Consider the following 18,701-nt stretch of genomic DNA (forward strand, 5'->3'; position numbering starts at 1 on the left):
CACACACACACACACACACACACACACACACACACACACACACACACACACACACCAAGATAAAGCTGTCTTTTATTCAGGTTGTTGCTGTTGGTAAAGTTTCTCAGTCTCTGTGTGTCAGGTGTCAGGTGACCGGAGACAGCTGACAGGCGACTGACAGGTGACAGGTGTGTGTGTGTACAATGTCACAGCAGGGAAAGAAATGAACATGAGTGTGTTTCCTGGTGTTGGAATGACATCACTGTTGCAGCCGGGGCTGATTTATACCTGAGACTTTTGCAGAGTCATGTGACCCAGGTGTGAACGTCATCATGATCATAACGACCAAGAAACGCAGTGTTTCAGGCACACTAACACAGTAGGCAGCACAGGCCCCTCCCCTTTTCCCCTCCTCTTACCTCCCACCTTTCCCTCCTCTCCTCAACCCCTCCCTCTCTCCTCCCTCTCTTCCTCTCTCTCTCTCCCCTCTTGAATTAAGTCCATTATTCCTGCCTGCTCGCCCTTTGAGCACTTCGACTCTCAGCTCCTGTGAACTCCCTCCCTCTCTCTCTCTCTCTCTCTCGCTCTGTGTGTGTGAACTCGTGGCGTGTGTGTGTGAAGAGCAGTTGTGTGTTTTTCTAAGTGGAGCTCAGTGTAGCTGTGGATCAGACAGGAACACACAGCTCTCAGTGCTGCTGCAGGACGTCTCTGTGACTGTGGACGTATTGAGGACGTACTGTGGACGTCTTTTGCTGCTGTCTCCGTCTCTGGACTACCTGTGGGGGGACTTGTTCTGAGGATGTCTGGACTCTGTGGATCAAATTATCAGAGGTTAAACAGCAGGACAGTTACTATGGAAGCGGTCAGCGCTGTCTCAGGAATGCTCTGAACTTTTTGGGAATTAGTTTCTGTGGAAACAGATGGACAGGTGAGTTTCTCTGCTGATGATATTGTGAGGTTTCAGGTGTGTGATCAGCTGACACAAAGAAGTGATCTCAGAGAGGTTTAATCATTTCAGACTTTGATCAGTTTGATTAGTGTGTTAATGACATCTCTGTGGTTGGGAAACCGTCCACATGAGCTGCCAATTCACACGCTGCTGAAGCTGCTAAAGTTACTAACATTACTAAAGCTGCTGAAGTTGAAGTTGAAGCTGATGAAGCTTCTGAAGCTGCTAAAAAGCTGAAGCTGAACTGAGACTGAAGCTGAACTGTGGCTGAGGCTGCTGAAGCTGAAGTTGAAACTGCTGAAGCTGAAGCTGAACTGTGGCTGAAGCTACTAAAGCTACTGAAGCTGAAATTTAAGATGCTGAAGCTAAAGCTGAAATGAGGCTGAAACTGCTGAAGCTGAAGCTGAAATTGAAGTTGAAACTGCTAATGCTGAACTGAGCCTGAAGCTGCTGAAGCTGAGGCTCAAGTTGAACCTGCTGAAGCTGAGCTGAGCTGCCGCACCAAGAGTCTGTCAGAGTTAGCTGCTGCTGTGTATGTGTGTGTTCACGTTGTGTGGTGTCACAGTCTGAAGGTCCACCTCACAACATAAATAACAGTTGTGTGACGTTGTGACTGACAAAAATCACCTCCACCTTCTCAACTTCTCTTATTCTCTCACACAATAACACCACAGGTGAGTCTGTTGGATACTGCTGCTCCCTCCTTCCTCCTTCCTCCTCCTCTTCCTCGTTCAGGTATTTCATTATTTTGAGGATGAAGCTGTGACAACCTCAGCGTTGGTTAATGTTCATTAACACACACACACACACACACACACACACACTGACATACAATTATTATAATGACTTTGTGTCTCAGAATAATGCTTCCTCCTCCTCCTCCTCCTCCTCACTCCCCCTCTGGTTCATGATCCTCCACCTCATTTTATAAAGCTGTGACCCCCCCCCCATTTTTTCTCGTCATCCCTCGTTCTTCGTCTCAGAGGCTCAGACTTGTTGGTCTCAGGCCAGAGAAACTCTTTTCTCTCTGCAGGCGAAACAATCAGCTCCTTTCTCTCCATCACCTCTCGCTCATTTTCTCTCCTCCCCCTCTTCCCCCCCCTCTATTCTCTCTCTCTCCGGGACTGTTGCTGCTGCAGGGCTGAACTGGTGTTACATCTGAATCTTTCCCTCCACTTTCTTTTTCCTCCTCTTTCACATCTTTGTCTTTTCCTTCCCCTTCCCCTTCCCCGCCTCCTCCTCTCTTCTTTCTTTCTCTCGCCCTAATTTGCCCTTTCTTACAGTTTCTTTCTCCACCTTCCTCTGTCCTTTGCCTCATTATTTCTTTTCCTCTCCTCTTCTTCTCCTCCGCTACTTTTCCACTGTCTCTTGTTTCCACTCTTTGACTCTAGCTGTTTATCTCTGTGAGTCCCCCTTCCGTCTAATCTGTGGTGGGAAGGGCCACAGGTTAACCTGCTCATATCCATTCAGTCATCATGGCTGTACTGTAGGAATGCACTCTGCACTCTAACCTCGCTCTGAAAAGCCTCTCACCCTGGAGGCGGAGCTCTTTGTCTACCCGTCTCTATTTAGGCTGCTGGTTTTTGACAGGATGCCCCCCTCCACCCCCAAAGACTCTCTCTGTCTTTTCTTTTATTTTGAATTTGCTGTTGTTCTGTGTCTGTTGATGCTGAACTGAGTCTAAGTGTCAGCAGCTCCCACTGCTTTTTATTAAGATGCATTATAGAGTGTGTGTGTGTGTGTGCATGTGTGTGTGTGATGTGCGTACATCCACTGAGGCTATGGGATGAGAAGACAGGATGTGTGAGATACAATAATGCTGTCTTCAAGTCATAATGGCAGATTTAAAAAGAAGACACACACACAAAACACACACAACACTCAGCTTGGGGAGACTCAGAGGAACAATGGGACACTCGTTCCTTTTATAGCATCCGACAGGAGCTTCACTGCTGCTCCTGTCACTCAGAGACCGTGATGTGAATTGTTAGTGTGTGTGTGAGAGTGTGTTTGTCTGTTAGTGTGTCATGGACCTGCAGTTGACGAGAGCACTGACGTCCGTCCTGGAATATACTGCAGCGTCCCAGCTTAGAACCTTGAGAACACACAGACGCACACGTGTGCATGCGCAGTCACACACACATGCACGCACACACACACGCACGCACGCACACACTCTCTCTCTCTCTAGATTTATGAATAGTTTTTGCAGATGTAATCACTTGCTTGACATTGAAGGGGATAAATGTGAATTTATTAGACAAGGACTTTACAAACGTGTATGCATGCATGTCAGTGTTTGTGTGTGTCAATGTGTGCAGACTATGTGGGAGTGTGTGTTCCTGTTGTGGCCTCCTCTCCTGTCTCCACGCCTCAGTAGCTCCATTATTCACCAAACTGTGTGTGTGTGTGTGTGTGTGTGTGTGATTAGCAGTGATCTCTTCAGCCTCTGGAAGTAAAGTTGTATCAGGTCAGGATGGAGAGTTATGAGTTCTGGGCTTGGACTGTGGATTCCATCATTAGTGCAACACAAGGCCCCTTGCTACTGTGTGTGTGTGTGTGTGTGTGTGTGTGTGTGTGTGTGTGCGTGTGTGCGTGCGTGCGTGCGTGCGTGCGTGCGTGCGTGCGTGTGAGGAGCCTCAATGGGTAGCAGCTGTGACAGTAACAGGGAGTCAGAACATTTCCAGCTTGCGTGCACCTGAAACCAGAAGCTGCAGTTCCTCTACTGACCACTAGAGTGTGTCTCCAACAGTGAGTCAGTCCCCATAGACTCCCATGTTAAAATGTCTAACTTTACAGCAGAAATAAACATATTTACAGCCCGGTACCAAAACAATCTCTATGGTAATCCTCCTTCATGGTGACTGTTTATAAAACTCACTTGTTTACACTTTATTGACCACTAAAGATATGGCGGATAGAGGGCGGGGCCGCTGGGTGTGTATTAGCCTCGTAAACCAGCCGCTCCCGGAAATGCAATTCATATCATTTCTGAGGGAGAGTCTGGCCTCATCCCCGTTGTAAGCGTTTGGCCTGAAACCCTCAGAAGGCCGAGCCAATCAGCGTCGCCGCTGTGATTGACACAGCGCGTTGGCCAATCAGGGACCGACTGGTGCAAAGCCCCGTCACTACACCAACTTGCTGATTGGTTGAATGGGGTTGTCTGCCAACGCTACTACTCCCGCCCAGCTCCCGCCCACCCCAAACGCTTACAACGGGGATGAGGCCAGACTCTCCCTCAGAAATAAAATGAATTGCATTTCCGGGAGCGGCTGGTTTACGAGGCTAGGTGTGTATATCTGCTACGAAGCATTTGCTGGGGCCTTGGGGGTGTCATGCGCTACCTAGATGTTGAAGGTGGAGCGGCTCTTTCTGAGTCACAGAAGTGTCGCCCATCTTCATTAACAGTCTGTGATTCAGACTTGGGACAATTTGAGAATCAGCTTCACTTAGCTTTAGTAGCTGCTCTGGAGCCTGTGGGTTGAATTATAAAGAAAAATGATCATAAGTGCTATTCATCAACAGAGGCTGACAGATCGCAGACTCATCTTCACTCTGATGATCTGAGGTGAGGAGGAGGAGGATGAAGGTGGAGAAACAGACTGAAAGTGAAAAGAAAGAGAAGCTCCTCACTGAGGGAGGTGTCGGACTGTTTCCACTCAAAGACTTTATTGTTCTGCTGGGTCCAAAGTCCCGACACACAGAGGTGTGTACGCGCGCGCGCGTGTGTGTGTTTCTTTACAACACACTGCTCTCATACATGAAGGCTTATAAACACTGACCTCATTGGTGCTGCTGCTGCTGCTGCTGCTGAGGCAACACACACACACTATAAAGAACAACAGTGTGAAACTTTGAACAACTTGTCGATCTGCTGCAGTGTGAATGTGATTATACAATCAGTCTGTTCACATCCACTGTCTTCTTCTATGGTGTGTACGTGTGTGTGTGTGTGTGTGTGTGTGTGTGTGTGTGTGTACTCTCTCTGAGTGTTGATGTAATTTGAGGAGATTATACTTTAGAGCTGTTGCCACATTGGAGGCAGTAACAGCCTGGCTCTAAATATACCTCAGACCTGTGTGTGTGTGTATGTGTGTGTGTGTGTACTTTTAGGGTCCATTTTTAAAACTGTCTGTGTTTCCAGGTGTGTGTTCCTGTGTGGATCCAGCAGCCGAGCTCTGATCGCTGAGACTCATTAACACCAGTTCGAAGCAGAATCAAACCAGTCCGGGGGCGAGTGGACCGACTGGGCTGAACTGGACCAGAAGGAGCAGCGGCGATTCTCTCTCTAAATCCTCTGCACAGTTTCTGTTTCAACATGATGACCATGATGATGATGATGGTGGCCATGATGGTCACCTGCAGCTCTCTGCTCCTGCTGGGTCTGGCTGCCGCCCACGCCTCCTCCAGCACCATGACCCGCACCTCGTCTTCATCTTCCTCCTCCTCCTCCTCCTCCTCTTCCTCCTCTTCTTCCTCCTCCTCCTCCTCCTCATCACCACGCATGAAGCTCTCGTACAAAGGTAAGATCCAAAGTGTGCGCGCATGCACACTTTCTCTGCTTTATGTGATTCCGTTATGTCCTTTTTTTACAGTGAACAGTCTTGAACAGTAGCCAGGCGTAATTTGTGGTAGCTGTGATTCACGGCCACAAACAGATGCTGTCACACACACACACACACACACACACATGGATGTGTTCCATCACTGAAACTCACCAAGGACACGAGCGAGTGAAGGCGTCTGCCCAGCTGAGATTGGTTCTTCTGTAATACAGCTGAAGGTCGGGGTGTGTGTGTGTGTGTGTGTGTGTGTGAAGGGAGGATTGTTGGGAGGGGGGTAGGGAAGAGCAGAATATTTTAGTTTGTTGACACATGAAGGACGAAAAGATGAGCTGATACATCTCTGAAATAGGATTTTATTTATCCAGCAGGTCTGAACAACAGCGGCTGACTGTTAACCAGAATTCAGTTGTAGCGTACAATTGGCTAATGGGAGTCATTTACAGTTCACAATCAATTAACATCTTTCATAACAATTAACAATTAGAACAACCCTGGACGCCAGGCTTCAGGTCCCAGGAAGCTGGTTTAAGTCATTAACAACTAACTATCCCAGTGTATCAGCTGGTCTGTTTGCTGTTAGCAATGTTAGCACTCACATAACATTCAATGAAAGACTATCTTCATGTTAAATATTACCATTACATGCTACAAGTTAGCATGTCTCTAAACTTGCAAATTTTGTCCTTGTTTGTTTACAGTATATATGAATTAAAATAGAACTTAAGTATTTTTAATTCAATTTGTATACATTTCATGTATATTTAAATTGTACTAATTAGTTAGTTATAAATCAGTTTGTTCCACAATAATAGGCTCATATCATGTGTGTTGAGCATTGTGTGTTACGGTGTAACACATTAGATGGAGCTGGTTATAAAGGCAGTGATCGCTCACAGTGGGTGGAGACTAGTGTGTGTGCGTGAGTTGCCCGTTTGTTGTGAGAGTAACTCGTGAACACACTGAGAAGAGACAACAAACATTTGGATTCACTTAGATGTCTTGCAGTTTAATTTGTTGAATGTCTAATACTCTTCTTCTGTGGGTTTAATTGTGGCCTGGGTGGAAGTGAACTCAACATGAATGTATCAGCTGATGAAAATAAAACAAGGAGGAGGCCTGAGGTCTCTGATGTCATGCAGGAAGCTGGGCGGCGTCAGACCCTAAATTAAAGTCATAAATTCAAATAAGAACAATGGAAGACTAATAAAGTCCTGGTCCTGTGTGTCTCTGGGTTTAAGGGGGTGTGGGGGTGGGGGTTGATTTTCCTGGACTGTTCCCCCACAATAGTTTGGAAACTGCAACAATGCTCAGTTTTTCCATTGAAACCAGTCCATTACTGTCCCAGAAATTAGTCCGGACCGTGCCTGGCCTTAGGACTTACAGTCGACATCTAAACACTAAAATTAAACAATTATCTTCTCGATCAGCCCCATGACTCGTTACTGCCCCGATGAGCTGATCTGGATCTTCTGACCTCAGGTGGTTTTGGTGTTGACATCCGGGTCACGTGGTCCCTCGTTGTTCAGTCTGTTAAAGCCTCTCGACCAGGCGACGTGGGCATAACAAGATCAAACCATTTGTCACTTACACAGGAGGATGTTCATTTGTACAAAATGGAGACAAAGATTCTGTGTTCGAGACATTGCTCAGTGTCTCTGTACGTTCATCGACAGACAGAGAACACACATTGTCCACCAGCTGTGTGTCCTCTGTCTCACTGTCCTCCTGTGTCTTTCAGAGCTGCAGCAGTTCCACGGTGTCCGGCGCTTCGAGCTGGAACGTTCCTGCTGCTTCAGTGCTCTGCTGCTGGATGAGGAAAGAGGACGTCTCTTCGTCGGGGCCAAGAACTTCCTGCTGTCACTCTCACTGGACAACATCGCCAAGCAGGAGCACAAGGTTGGTCAGAAGCTCCATCAATCAACCGTCAGGATTTGTGGAGTAAACTGCATAGTGGCACCTGTCATGAGTACATGTTGTTGCAGATCTATTGGCCGGCGCCCGTCGACTGGAGGGAGGAGTGTAACTGGGCGGGAAAAGACATCACGGTGAGTCTCTTCATCACTTCTCACATCCTCACCTCCCTGATGACTGATCAGACAGGTAGAGACAGACAGACGCTGAACGCATAGTTAAATGGAAGGACTGAGGAGGAAATTGTACAATGGCACCTTTTTCTCCACTGGGATCATGGGAGTCGTCATGAGACAGAAGCTCCGCCCTCACACACTGACATCATGTAAGTCGGGTGGAGCCGGTCCTGGACCTGTGGTGAGACAGTGTCTTCAATGTCCCACAAGGTCACACCTACAACACACACAGAAACACTAACACACTGCACTGACCATGAGCCTGTATAGACCACCCAAGGTTACATCACAAACTATTAGCTAACTTTATATATCTGTGTGTGTGCGTGTGCGTGTGTGTGTGTGTGTGTGTAAAACAAACCCTTCATCAATGTGATTACAGCTGTAGCAGACAACGAGCTCTATTCATACAGAACTCCAGGCTCCAGTTTCACCTGACCAGGAGTCTGTCTGAGTGCCTGTGTGTGTGTGTGTGTGTGTGTGTGTGGTTGCGTTGCTGCTCTTTTCGTTGTTAAACACTCCTTCTTCTTCTTCAGTCCGAGAACTGAGCCGAGTCGCCGACCTCAGATCGTTGACCTCAATTATACACCAGTGTGCTTCTCAGAGTGTTTTATTTACTCTATAGGAACCAAAGGGTTCTCATGTTCTTACAGTCTCTCAGATCTTCATCATCAGACGGATTAATGTCTGTTTAGCCTGGTAGATTCAAGAAACAGCAGATTCTAACAAATAGGACAGAGGACAGACAGCGGACAGGGGACAGAGGCAGATGCAGGACGGGACAGCGAATGCAGCAGGTTAATCATCTACTACAGAGTGAAGAGATGTTCACAACAGAACAATAGAGCTTCACTGTTTCTACTAATGAGCCAGTGGGTCAAAGGTCAGCCAGTGAACCCTTCAACACACACACACACACGCATTCACCCTCTCTCTCCTTCCTTTTCTTTCTCTTTTGTTACATCAAAGACTTGACTTGGTCAAACCACTGACTCCCTCACACAAAAACACAGACTGGAAATTGGCAGTGTGAGTTTCAGAGGGGAACGTGGTATGTGTGTGTGTGTGTGTGTGTGTGTGTGTGTATGTGTGTGTGTTCCCTCCTCTGTCGTGGGAAACAGGGGTCCCCTGTGTTTGTTAACGGCTTAATCAGCTCAGATTGGTTGAACACCTTCACATATGCGCTAGGCTAGCGCACACACACACACACACACACCCACACACACACTGAAACCTCATACACCAACATCTCCAGCTCTAACACGTTTCAAAGGCTCAAAGACCTGCCTTTGTTCTAATGCACCGAGGGGACCGTGTGTGTGTGTGTATGTGTGTGTGTGTCAGTGTTTTCCTTGGTGTATATAATGCAGGACATGTGAAAAGAATGTTTCCATGCAGGAATGTTTTCCCTGTGTGCATTATGGCGAAACTTACCTTGTTGTGTGTGTGTCTTTGTGTACATGTGCCAGTCTGACTGTGTGAACTACGTGAAGATCGTTCACCACTACAATCGCACTCACTTGTACGCCTGTGGGACTGGAGCCTTCCACCCGACCTGTGCCTTCGTGGAGGTGGGAAACAGGATGGAGGTGAGGAACACATCCCCTATCCCTATAGTCACTGAACACATCATCAAATCCAACTCCCTGACCTTACATCTGGTCTCACTCCCTCTCCGTCCACCAGGACCACGTGTTCCGGATCGACCCGTCTAAAGTGGAGGACGGGAAGGGGAAGAGTCCGTATGACCCTCGTCACAACGCTGCCTCTGTGCTTGTCGGTAACTGACCTTTAACCTCTAATCAGGTTCTGTCAAATCAAAGCTGGGTCAGACTGGATCAGCATCAGATCAGGAGTCAGCATCCAAGTGTTCAAGACTAATTGATGAGCTATTGATCAATTTTGTCTCCTAGGTGACGAACTGTATGCGGGCGTGGCCACAGACCTGATGGGCCGTGACTTCACCATCTTCAGAAGTCTGGGCAGACGCCCCTCGATCCGGACCGAGCAGCACGACTCACGTTGGCTCAATGGTGAGTAGGGCTGGGATGATATGCTTTTCTCCCGATTTGATTCTTCTACGATTTTTGGGATGCCGATTTGATTTAAATTGCGATTCTACGATATTGCCGATTTTCTCGATTTTTAGTCTGCATTTTTAACACCAGTGAAACAGTTGAATGATTATGATTGTCTACAGACTATTCCAGGAACCATATTTCCCCATAAAATACACATCATGTAAGTAAGTCAGTTTTTAAGATTTGTTCAGCAGCAATATATATGTTTACTCTCTTTTCAAAAGCCTGGACTGCATAAAAGAGGCAAAAATAAAAGCGTATAGAAAAAACAGGCTTCTGAAACCTTTCTGACAAAATGAGATATAGAGGTAAACTGCTACATTTTAACATTTATCTGCACACAAATACTGTAGGAGCCTATAAATGAACATACTCCATTATAAAGTGAACTTAAATCCTTTTCAAAATCGGGACTCTCTGTATGTAAAAAAGGCGAACAAATGCTCATTGCACAATAAAAAAAAAAAAAAAGTTTTTGAAAAAAAAATCAATTTAAAAATCGTCAAAAAATATCGCGATACTTATGTGAATCGATTTTTTCTCCCACCCCTAATGGTGAGTGTGTGTGAGAGAGTTTGTGTGTGTGAATGTGTCTGTATAACCCTTGTTCCTCTTTGTTTTATCAGAGCCAAAGTTTGTTGGTTCCTTCTGGGTTCCTGAGAGCGAGAACCCTGACGACGATAAGATCTTCTTCTTCTTCCGAGAGACGGCAGTGGAGGGTCAGGGTCTGGGGAAGTCCACATACTCTCGCATCGGGCAGCTCTGCAGGGTGAGATGGCTACAATGTCCACTTCACTGTTTTAAAGTTCTTAGAGTAGTTAAGAGTCCTGATCGTATGTAACATGTAACATTTGTGTCTTGACCCAGAATGACATGGGTGGCCAGCGCAGTCTGGTCAACAAGTGGACCACGTTTCTCAAGACCCGCCTCATCTGCTCGGTGCCGGGAGCTGATGGCAGTGACACCTACTTTGATGAGCTGCGTAAGTTCACCATGCCGGAAGGACACACTGAATCAAGGGCTGGGACATAAGGGTTAGGGTTAGGAGGCAAAAAAAAACAAAACTGAATCTGATCTTTGAACTATAAATATTAAACAAATGTTAAATGTGTGTAGTGTGTCATATCAAACGTGTGTGTGTTTCTGTAGCATGACTAGTTAAGCAGTGACCATGCTAAGCAAACCCAGTATGTCTCACATCTGAAGAAACTCTCCACATGTATCTCTGATTGATCTCTGATGGTCAGTGAGCTGGTCTGTGACCCAAAGGCCAAAGGTGAACAATGTGTTGAAACAAGTCAAGACTCAGAATCCACCTGAGGACACATCTGTCCATCACAGTTGCGTTCTGACCTGTGTTTATGCAGAGACGTGTTGCTGTGAGCAGCTGAAATAATAAAAACAATTCCGTTCTTTATTATTAATAATGATAAGTTGATGCTGTTTGGAGCCGTTAAACTGAAACAAACCAACAGAAGTAAAAACCTGTGACTGAGTCTAAATCAGGAGGAAGCTGCAGTGATTTAGGTCTGAAGGTCACAACCTTTAGAAACAGTTGGACATGTCCACAGGCTGTTTGTCTTTGTCTCAACCTTTTGACCTGACCTGAGTGGGTGTGTGTGTGTGGTGTGTGTGTGGTGTGTGTGTGTCTGCAGGCGATGTGTTCCTGCTGCAGACGAGGGACAGAAAGAATCCTCTGGTGTACACCATCTTCTCCACGTCCAGGTCAGAGTCCACACATTTTGTCTGTGTGTGTGTGTGTGTGTGTGTGTGTGTGTGTGTGTTGTTATCTCTAACCCGTCTCTCCATGTGCCAGCAGCAGTGTATTTAAAGGCTCGGCAGTGTGTCTCTACTCTATGAATGACATCCGGAGGGCCTTCCTGGGGCCCTTTGCTCACAAAGAGGGGCCCAACTACCAGTGGGTCCCATTCCAGGGAAAGGTCCCGTACCCACGCCCGGGAATGGTACGTTAACCACATCACGTGTAGAAGAACATGGCTAACAATTACACTGTAATAATCACGTGTGCAAGAGTGACTTTGCCCATTCAGATTTTGCATCAACTAATAGAATCAAGTTTATAACTTTATTTTACAATGATGATGAACAACTGTGAACCACCTTTAACTTGTGTGCATAGCAATGCATCCATGATAATAGTGATAATAATCGGTAATAATCAATCCTATGATGATGACAGCTTTTTGTGATGGTCCTGTTATTATTTTTCTAGTGGGACAGTCAATCTGTTTGTTTCTCTGTGAGGCTCTGCATCTCACTGCTCTGACTGAACAAATGATAGCCCTCTATGTGATGAGGCCACACGTACTGTACAGTATTCAGTGTCTGTGGTTGATATCAGACTGGACTCCTCAGCGTGCGGTGCTGAGCTCAGCAGGTTTGTTCTGCAGAGCTTCAGCTGTTCCAACCACAGAACAACAACAGTCTCCTTTGTGTTACTTTGCTTCTGTGTTTGGCCGATAGTGAACTGGCTCTCACACATCATCACCTCACACATCATAAAACCACCAGAACTTATCAGAGCAAGAGAAAGTGCGACTGTGTTACTTTATTATCATTAATCACATATTGTAACAAGCTAACCCAAACTTTAGAGACAGGGAGTAAAAACACAGTGTTTCAGTCAATCATAATAATAATAGTAATAATTCGAACCATCTTTGTGGTGAACAAACAGAGGAATCTGTCTCTGATATGGAACAGCAGCCATCAGCTGTTAGCTGCTGTTGTGAAGATCTTTGATCAATAGTTTTTTATAGTTTTGTTTCCCTCCCTCAGTGTCCCAGTAAGACGTTCGGCAGCTTTGAGTCTACAAAGGGTTTCCCAGATGATGTGATCCAGTTCGCCCGTCACCACCCTCTTATGTACAACCCAGTGTACCCGATGAGCCGGCGGCCTGTCTTCGTCAGGACAAACGTGGACTACAGCTTCACCCAAATCGCTGTGGACAGAGTGAACGCCGCCGATGGACAGTACGACGTCATGTTTATAGGAACAGGTGAGTGTCCAACTGTTTCCTGCTCATTTAAACACAATAACAGTGAAACATACTGAAAGGCATCTGTTGTCTCAGACAAAGGGACAGTACTGAAGGTGATCAACGTCCCCAAGGAGAGCTGGAATAACATGGAAGAGCTTCTGCTGGAGGAGCTGGAGGTCTTCAAAGTAAGATTAGAGAGACATCAGCAGCTCTCACAGATTTGCTCACTTGTCTTTGATAATAACACAGTTTGGAAACTAACAAACTATATGTCCTCTGTCTCTCAGGATGCGTCATCCATCATCAACATGCAAATATCCTCAAAACGGGTAAGAACCTGGTTCCTGAACTCTTTCGGCAGCTAACGTGAAAATGTAATGAGGACACAATTACAGTCTGATTGGGACACAGTCTGAAACTTGTCCTTCTGTGTCTTTGTAGCAGCAGCTCTACGTCGGCTCAGCCACCGGCCTCGCTCAGGTTCCCCTGCATCGCTGCAGTGTGTACGGAAGGGCGTGCGCTGAGTGCTGTCTGGCCAGAGACCCGTACTGTGCCTGGGATGGAACATCGTGCACTCGCTACCTGCCCAACACCAAGAGGTGACTGATAGTGACTGTGACTGAGAAAGTGACAGTGGTGAAAATGTTAGTGAAAGTGACAGTGATAGAGACAGTGACAGTAAAAGTGACAATGACAGTGACAACAATAGTGAGAGTGATGGTGATAGTGACAGTAATAGTGGCTGACACATTAACGTTCATCCCCACATCACAAAACAATGAAACTACGAAAACACAAATCCTAATGGTTTAACAATGTTTCAGACGTTTCCGTCGCCAGGACGTGAGGAACGGAGACCCCAACACTCTCTGCTCTGGAGGTGAGATTCACTGTGTTTATAAAATGTGTTGCTATTACAGCAACAGGTATAACTTACCTGGTTGTTATACATTCTTCATTGTTGCATCTTCCAACAGTTACAGGTATTTGAGTCAAATCTCTCACATGGAAAGTTAATCTGTCAAACACAGCCATCACATCCAAGACATCAATCACACCATCATCACATTATGGTGCATCAGTAAATCTCCACCTGTTGGATCCGTCTATTTACAGGACTTTGTGTTGAACAAAGACAAAGTCTCACAGAGACTCTTGGTCTGTGATGTCTCACTGTCCCACGTCCCCCTGCCGTGACCTCCGGTGACCTCTGTCCTGCTCGACCACAATAGCAGCTTCTGTGTGCTTTTGTTCTGCAGCAGTGAATCAGGCGTAGCCCAAGACATCACATCCTGATCCAGAGTCTGTTCTCTGTCAGAGAAGCTGTGATCGTGTCACTCACTGTGAGCTCAGCTGCTGCGTCACAATAAAAGTCTCTGATAAGACACATGACCGACGGCTCAAACACAAAACACAGACACGCACAGATTCTTATCATGATGTCAGTAATCACTGATCGTTGTTTTATTCTGATTCATGTAGAGAACTGATGTGGTTACATATTTTATGTATGACAATACATTTACAATACATTTACTCACGAGACTGGAGTGAGCTAGTTTAAAGATAAAGGGACGTGTATGTGGTGAACTGTCACACGTTGCCCTCTGTCCTCCCTCTATCCTCCCTCTGTCCTTTCTTTATTCTTCTTGTCTCCCTCCCTCTTTTTTCCTCTTTCCTGTCTCTTCTTGTCTCTCCTCGTTTTTCCATCCTGTTCCTGAGAGCCCACTCTGAGCTTCAGCCTCTTGTCTTTTCCTCTGCTGCCCTCTGCAGACCACCATAAGCACCGCGTGGCAGAGAGGAAGCTGTATGGAGTGGAGAGCAGCAGCACATTCTTGGAGTGCATCCCCAAGTCCCTCCAGGCCAGAGTCACCTGGACCTTCCAGAAACAGCCACAGAACCCGCGCGAGGAGGTGAGAGGCTGAGGAGACGTGACCTCGACTGACAGTCTTCACTTCCTTATCATGAAAGCGTAATACTTGAATCTCTCCGCTGTTCTCCAGGTGCGTCTGGACGACCGCGTCCTGCAGACCGACAGAGGCCTTCTGATTCGCCGAGTCCTGAAGAGAGACGTCGGTGTCTACGAGTGCCACGCCATGGAGCACGGCTTCACCCAGACCTTACTCAGCATCACCTTGGAGGTTGTACCATCAACGTCCTCCTCTGTCTCAAATCTTCCCTCTGACGCCCCCGCGCACCCCCGTAGTGGACCCCCGATGACCAATCAGAAGCTTTGGTACCGGGACTTCATGCAGCTGGTGGACCACCCCAACCTGAACACCGTCGACCAGATCTGTGAGCAGGTGTGGGCGCGCAAGAACGGGGCCGCCGACCAAGACAAGCAGTTTCCCGCCCCAGGGAAGGACGTCCCTCCTCTGGGCCCGGCTGTCCGCCCGGCCAACAAGAAGTGGAAACATCTCCAGGAGATCAGGAAGGGGAGGAACCGCCGGACCCACGACGGGAAACCGAACCCGCGGGCTCCTCGCAGTGCGGGGGAGTAACGACATGGAAGAGGATGGAGGGAGGAAAGAACTGATCAGAGAGAGAGAAAGAGACTGAGACCAAGGACTCCTGGAGGTGTCCACACACACATACACACACGCACACACACACACACACACACACACATATATAGAGGCACACACACACACACACACACACACACACACACACACACACACACACACACAGGCACCTCCTCTATTGTGTATATTTACCTATGGATGCCCCCACTATATGGTACCCCCCCCCCCCTGCATGTGCTGCCTTACTGCACGATCCCTTTACACTGGTCACTAGAATAGTTGAGTGTTGATGCAGGTGTGGGAGTGGGAGTGACCCCCACCCCCTCGCCTCACTCACTTGTCACTCACTTGACTGTACAGGGAGCAGCCGACGCCTCCTCACATGACGTCACATGATGTTAGCATGTAGCAGCAGGTGTGAACAGACTGTGGGTGTGAACGAGTGCAGCGGCGTGAACTGGAACACTGATGGTCTCTAACTGGAAACGCTTCACTATTTATATGCAACTACAGAAGCACATACACGGCATGCTCTCACAAACACACACATCAACACACACACACACACACATACACACACACATGAATCATTAATTTCCTGTGCTGCACATGTTCCATTCATCTCACGTCACATGGTTGGTGTGTGTCACTTGATGCAGTCGTGAGGGGGCGGAGCCTGATGCACAGTGAGTCTGATGTGATCGTTTTATTTCACTGGTTCGAACCACTAGAGACTGAGACTCTACTGTCGCTCTAATGTCACTGCTGACGAAGAGGAGCAGGAGGACGAAGGTCATCGTTGCTGAAGCAGGAAGTTTGTTTTCACATGTGGAGACATAAGATTTGACCTCTGGGGGGGCGGAGCCTCCTGGTTTATTGCGTATGGTCTAGGCCGAGCATGTTAGCTTCTGACATTAGGTAAAGTTTGATAATGTGCTCGCTGGTCATGTGATTCCATACGACACACAGTCAATGTTGTTAAAGCAGAAGTAAGCGGAATGTTTGTGTTAATATAAGTCTTAAATGGTTATATCTTCCGACAGCAATCACTTACATAGAGTGTTTGGTCTGAAACACGGGTCTGTCAGTCACTCTGCTCTGCTGTAAGCCGAGGAGAAAACTTTCCTTGTATCCTACAACCTTTATCCAATGAGGAGAGAGAACGGCATAAAGGGGCGGTCCTCTCTGTGTGTGCAGCCAAGGGATGCGCGTGAATGTGGTGACGTAGGGACGAGGGCGGGGACTGCTAACTCCATCGGCTGACACGAAGTTAGCCAAAACGACCGGATCGCTTACTTCTGCTTTAATGAGGTCACAGGTCAGATACAAACTGGCTCCATGTCTGAACTCAAACTCTGTGGAGAGCCTGCGATGACACGTTGATGCACAGCTGGTTCGTCTGCGATCCACTGACAGATGTTTACAGATGTTGAAGATGCCAGTAGTGGAAGTCCACATGAGACCTGGATGACATCTGGACAGATGTTAATTAGCTCTGAACACGTCTGATCATTAGAACTGAAGGTGAATTAACAGCATGATCAAAGTAATTGATTATTGGTTTGATTTGACTCTGTTCAAAGTTTTACATCAACATTCAAGACAAATCAAGAACATGGTGGTTTGAGTGGGAGGCAGAATAATAACAATAATAATAATAATAATAACAGTAAAGATGATGATGATGATGATGATGATGAAAGGATGAGGAGAAAGAGTTCGGTACAGTTTATATATTAGCATGATATTTATGAGTTTCCTTTGTGCTTCTTCTTGTTCCTTCTCTTTTACACTGTTGTTGCATAATGTTGTTTGTGATAAATACAGATGTTATGCAGATGATATGCAGATGTTATGACACGACGACTCAATCAACACAACTATGTACAGAAAACTGTTCATCTACCCACAATGCATTTTATGGATAGCAAAAAACCCCTTTGATCTGACCTCACTCTCTGATGTGGTCATATGTCGTGTAACATCGTTACTGTCACTGACTTTGCTGCTTAACGACGTCGTCTCTTCCTAACGACCATTCTTCCTTCTCTCTCTCTCTGTGTAAAGAAGTGTGTGTTGGTCTGTGTTTACATGTGTGTGTAGTCTGCCCCCTAGTGTCTGTCATGTGTAGGGCTCAGATGAAGAGCCTGCTGTGGTACCATATGTTATTATATCATAGTCAGAAAGAAAGAAACTGGCCTGTTAAATGAAACACGACTTTATGTTTTACAGTCGTTTTGATTTTTATGGTGGAAAATAAGAAGGATCTCATTTGTGCTGCTGCCAGAAAATTTCTCAAAGGCTTTAAAAAGATCCCAGATTTTTATTGTCATGTTCTTCTACATTTGTCTTTGGTGAATTCACAGAGAACTGAGTCCAGAAACCAGACCGGATCAGAATGAGGCAGCAGCACAAATTGGGTCTGTGAGTGGGTTAGTCATTGTTGTTATTTATATTCCTTCTTCATAGAGATGTAATGAACTCTTTAAACTGATCAGGTGTTTCTGTCAAAGGGGCACTCTGCACTCTGATGCCACGTTCAGGGTCAGAGAAAAAAAATTAATCAAGAGATTAATTGTGGGACATATTGTTGGTCTGTGCATGCGCCACTTAAACCACATGACCACTGATTGGCTGAGTGGAGCTTCTTCTTTAATGAGACATGACTGACACCGTGATGTCAGACGTGACGAGTCTCCCTTTTCAGACGCTGTCTGTGCTTTTTTCAAACTGCATGACCAATGTAGACTGGTTATTGATTGACCAATGTTAGAGGCGGAGGCGTCGGACGGTGGCGAGAGAGAGACAGAAAGCACAATGTTGAATATTATTATTATTCCTGTGTATTTATGTGCAAAGATAAGCTGATGTGTTGTGGTGGAATTTATTTTTCTTACATCTGTGTTCATGTTCTGATGAAAAAAACTCATCCTCAACTCTTTTGTACTTAATGGCCAATGGGGAAACTCTTCCTGACAGTGTCCAATCAGAGTCTTTGTTGTTCGCACAGCCCTCCAATCAGCACCTGATGTATCCCATGCCATGTGACGCACCCCTATGTGTGTGTGTGTGTGTGTGTGTATGTGCGCATGTGTGTGTGTATGTGTTTGGGGGAAAGCAGAGCTCTGTATACCCGGCACAGGTACAGGTATGTGTTGTGTGGAGCAGCTGCTGTGATGCGTTCACTGTCTTTCTCTCTGTGAAATGTCGAGTCAGATTGTTTTTGATTAACACAATAAAAATATTCAGTTACTTAAAGATAAATCATTGTGTTGTTACTCTGAATATAATAATGATGAGGAGGAGTCATATTCTGAGTTATGACATCTTTTACAGGATTAATTCTAGACAAGTGTTTGTCGAGACCCCATGTGGGGTCGCCTGGAATTCAAATGAGGTCACCTGCAATGTCTATTTGAAAAAAAAAAATTACTTTCTAAAATTATGATTAAAAACACCACACACAGTCTTAAACAACTGTATTCTATACATTCACTTTCTCAAATATAAATCA

General features: G+C 46.2%; 1 protein-coding gene across 1 annotated transcript; it reads left to right on the forward strand.

Annotated features, from left to right (window-relative positions):
- The first annotated feature begins 463 nt into the window (after positions 1 to 463).
- Positions 464 to 18,451, forward strand: sema3b (sema domain, immunoglobulin domain (Ig), short basic domain, secreted, (semaphorin) 3B). Its single transcript, XM_085781440.1, has 18 exons — positions 464 to 907; positions 5,073 to 5,451; positions 7,232 to 7,389; positions 7,476 to 7,538; positions 9,050 to 9,169; positions 9,267 to 9,360; positions 9,494 to 9,613; positions 10,288 to 10,430; positions 10,529 to 10,643; positions 11,317 to 11,386; positions 11,481 to 11,625; positions 12,461 to 12,680; positions 12,756 to 12,847; positions 12,950 to 12,991; positions 13,104 to 13,261; positions 13,487 to 13,542; positions 14,436 to 14,575; positions 14,666 to 18,451. The coding sequence occupies exons 2-18, from the start codon at positions 5,247 to 5,249 to the stop codon at positions 15,161 to 15,163; spliced, it is 2,439 nt and encodes an 812-aa protein (XP_085637566.1). The 5' UTR covers positions 464 to 907; positions 5,073 to 5,246; the 3' UTR covers positions 15,164 to 18,451.
- Positions 18,452 to 18,701: the final 250 nt, after the last annotated feature.

This window comes from Trachurus japonicus, chromosome 7 (assembly GCF_045865225.1).
Source record: "Trachurus japonicus isolate A0001 chromosome 7, Traja_1.0".
Taxonomy (NCBI): Eukaryota; Metazoa; Chordata; class Actinopteri; order Carangiformes; family Carangidae; genus Trachurus; species Trachurus japonicus.

Bases quoted from the DNA above. Each gene is read 5' to 3' on its own strand.
- sema3b (XM_085781440.1), top strand. From the start codon at position 5,247: ATGATGACCATGATGATGATGATGGTGGCCATGATGGTCACCTGCAGC. The intron at 9,361-9,493 runs GTAACTGACCTT...TTTGTCTCCTAG, and splicing joins CGCTGCCTCTGTGCTTGTCG to GTGACGAACTGTATGCGGGC. The intron at 12,681-12,755 runs GTGAGTGTCCAA...CTGTTGTCTCAG, and splicing joins CGTCATGTTTATAGGAACAG to ACAAAGGGACAGTACTGAAG.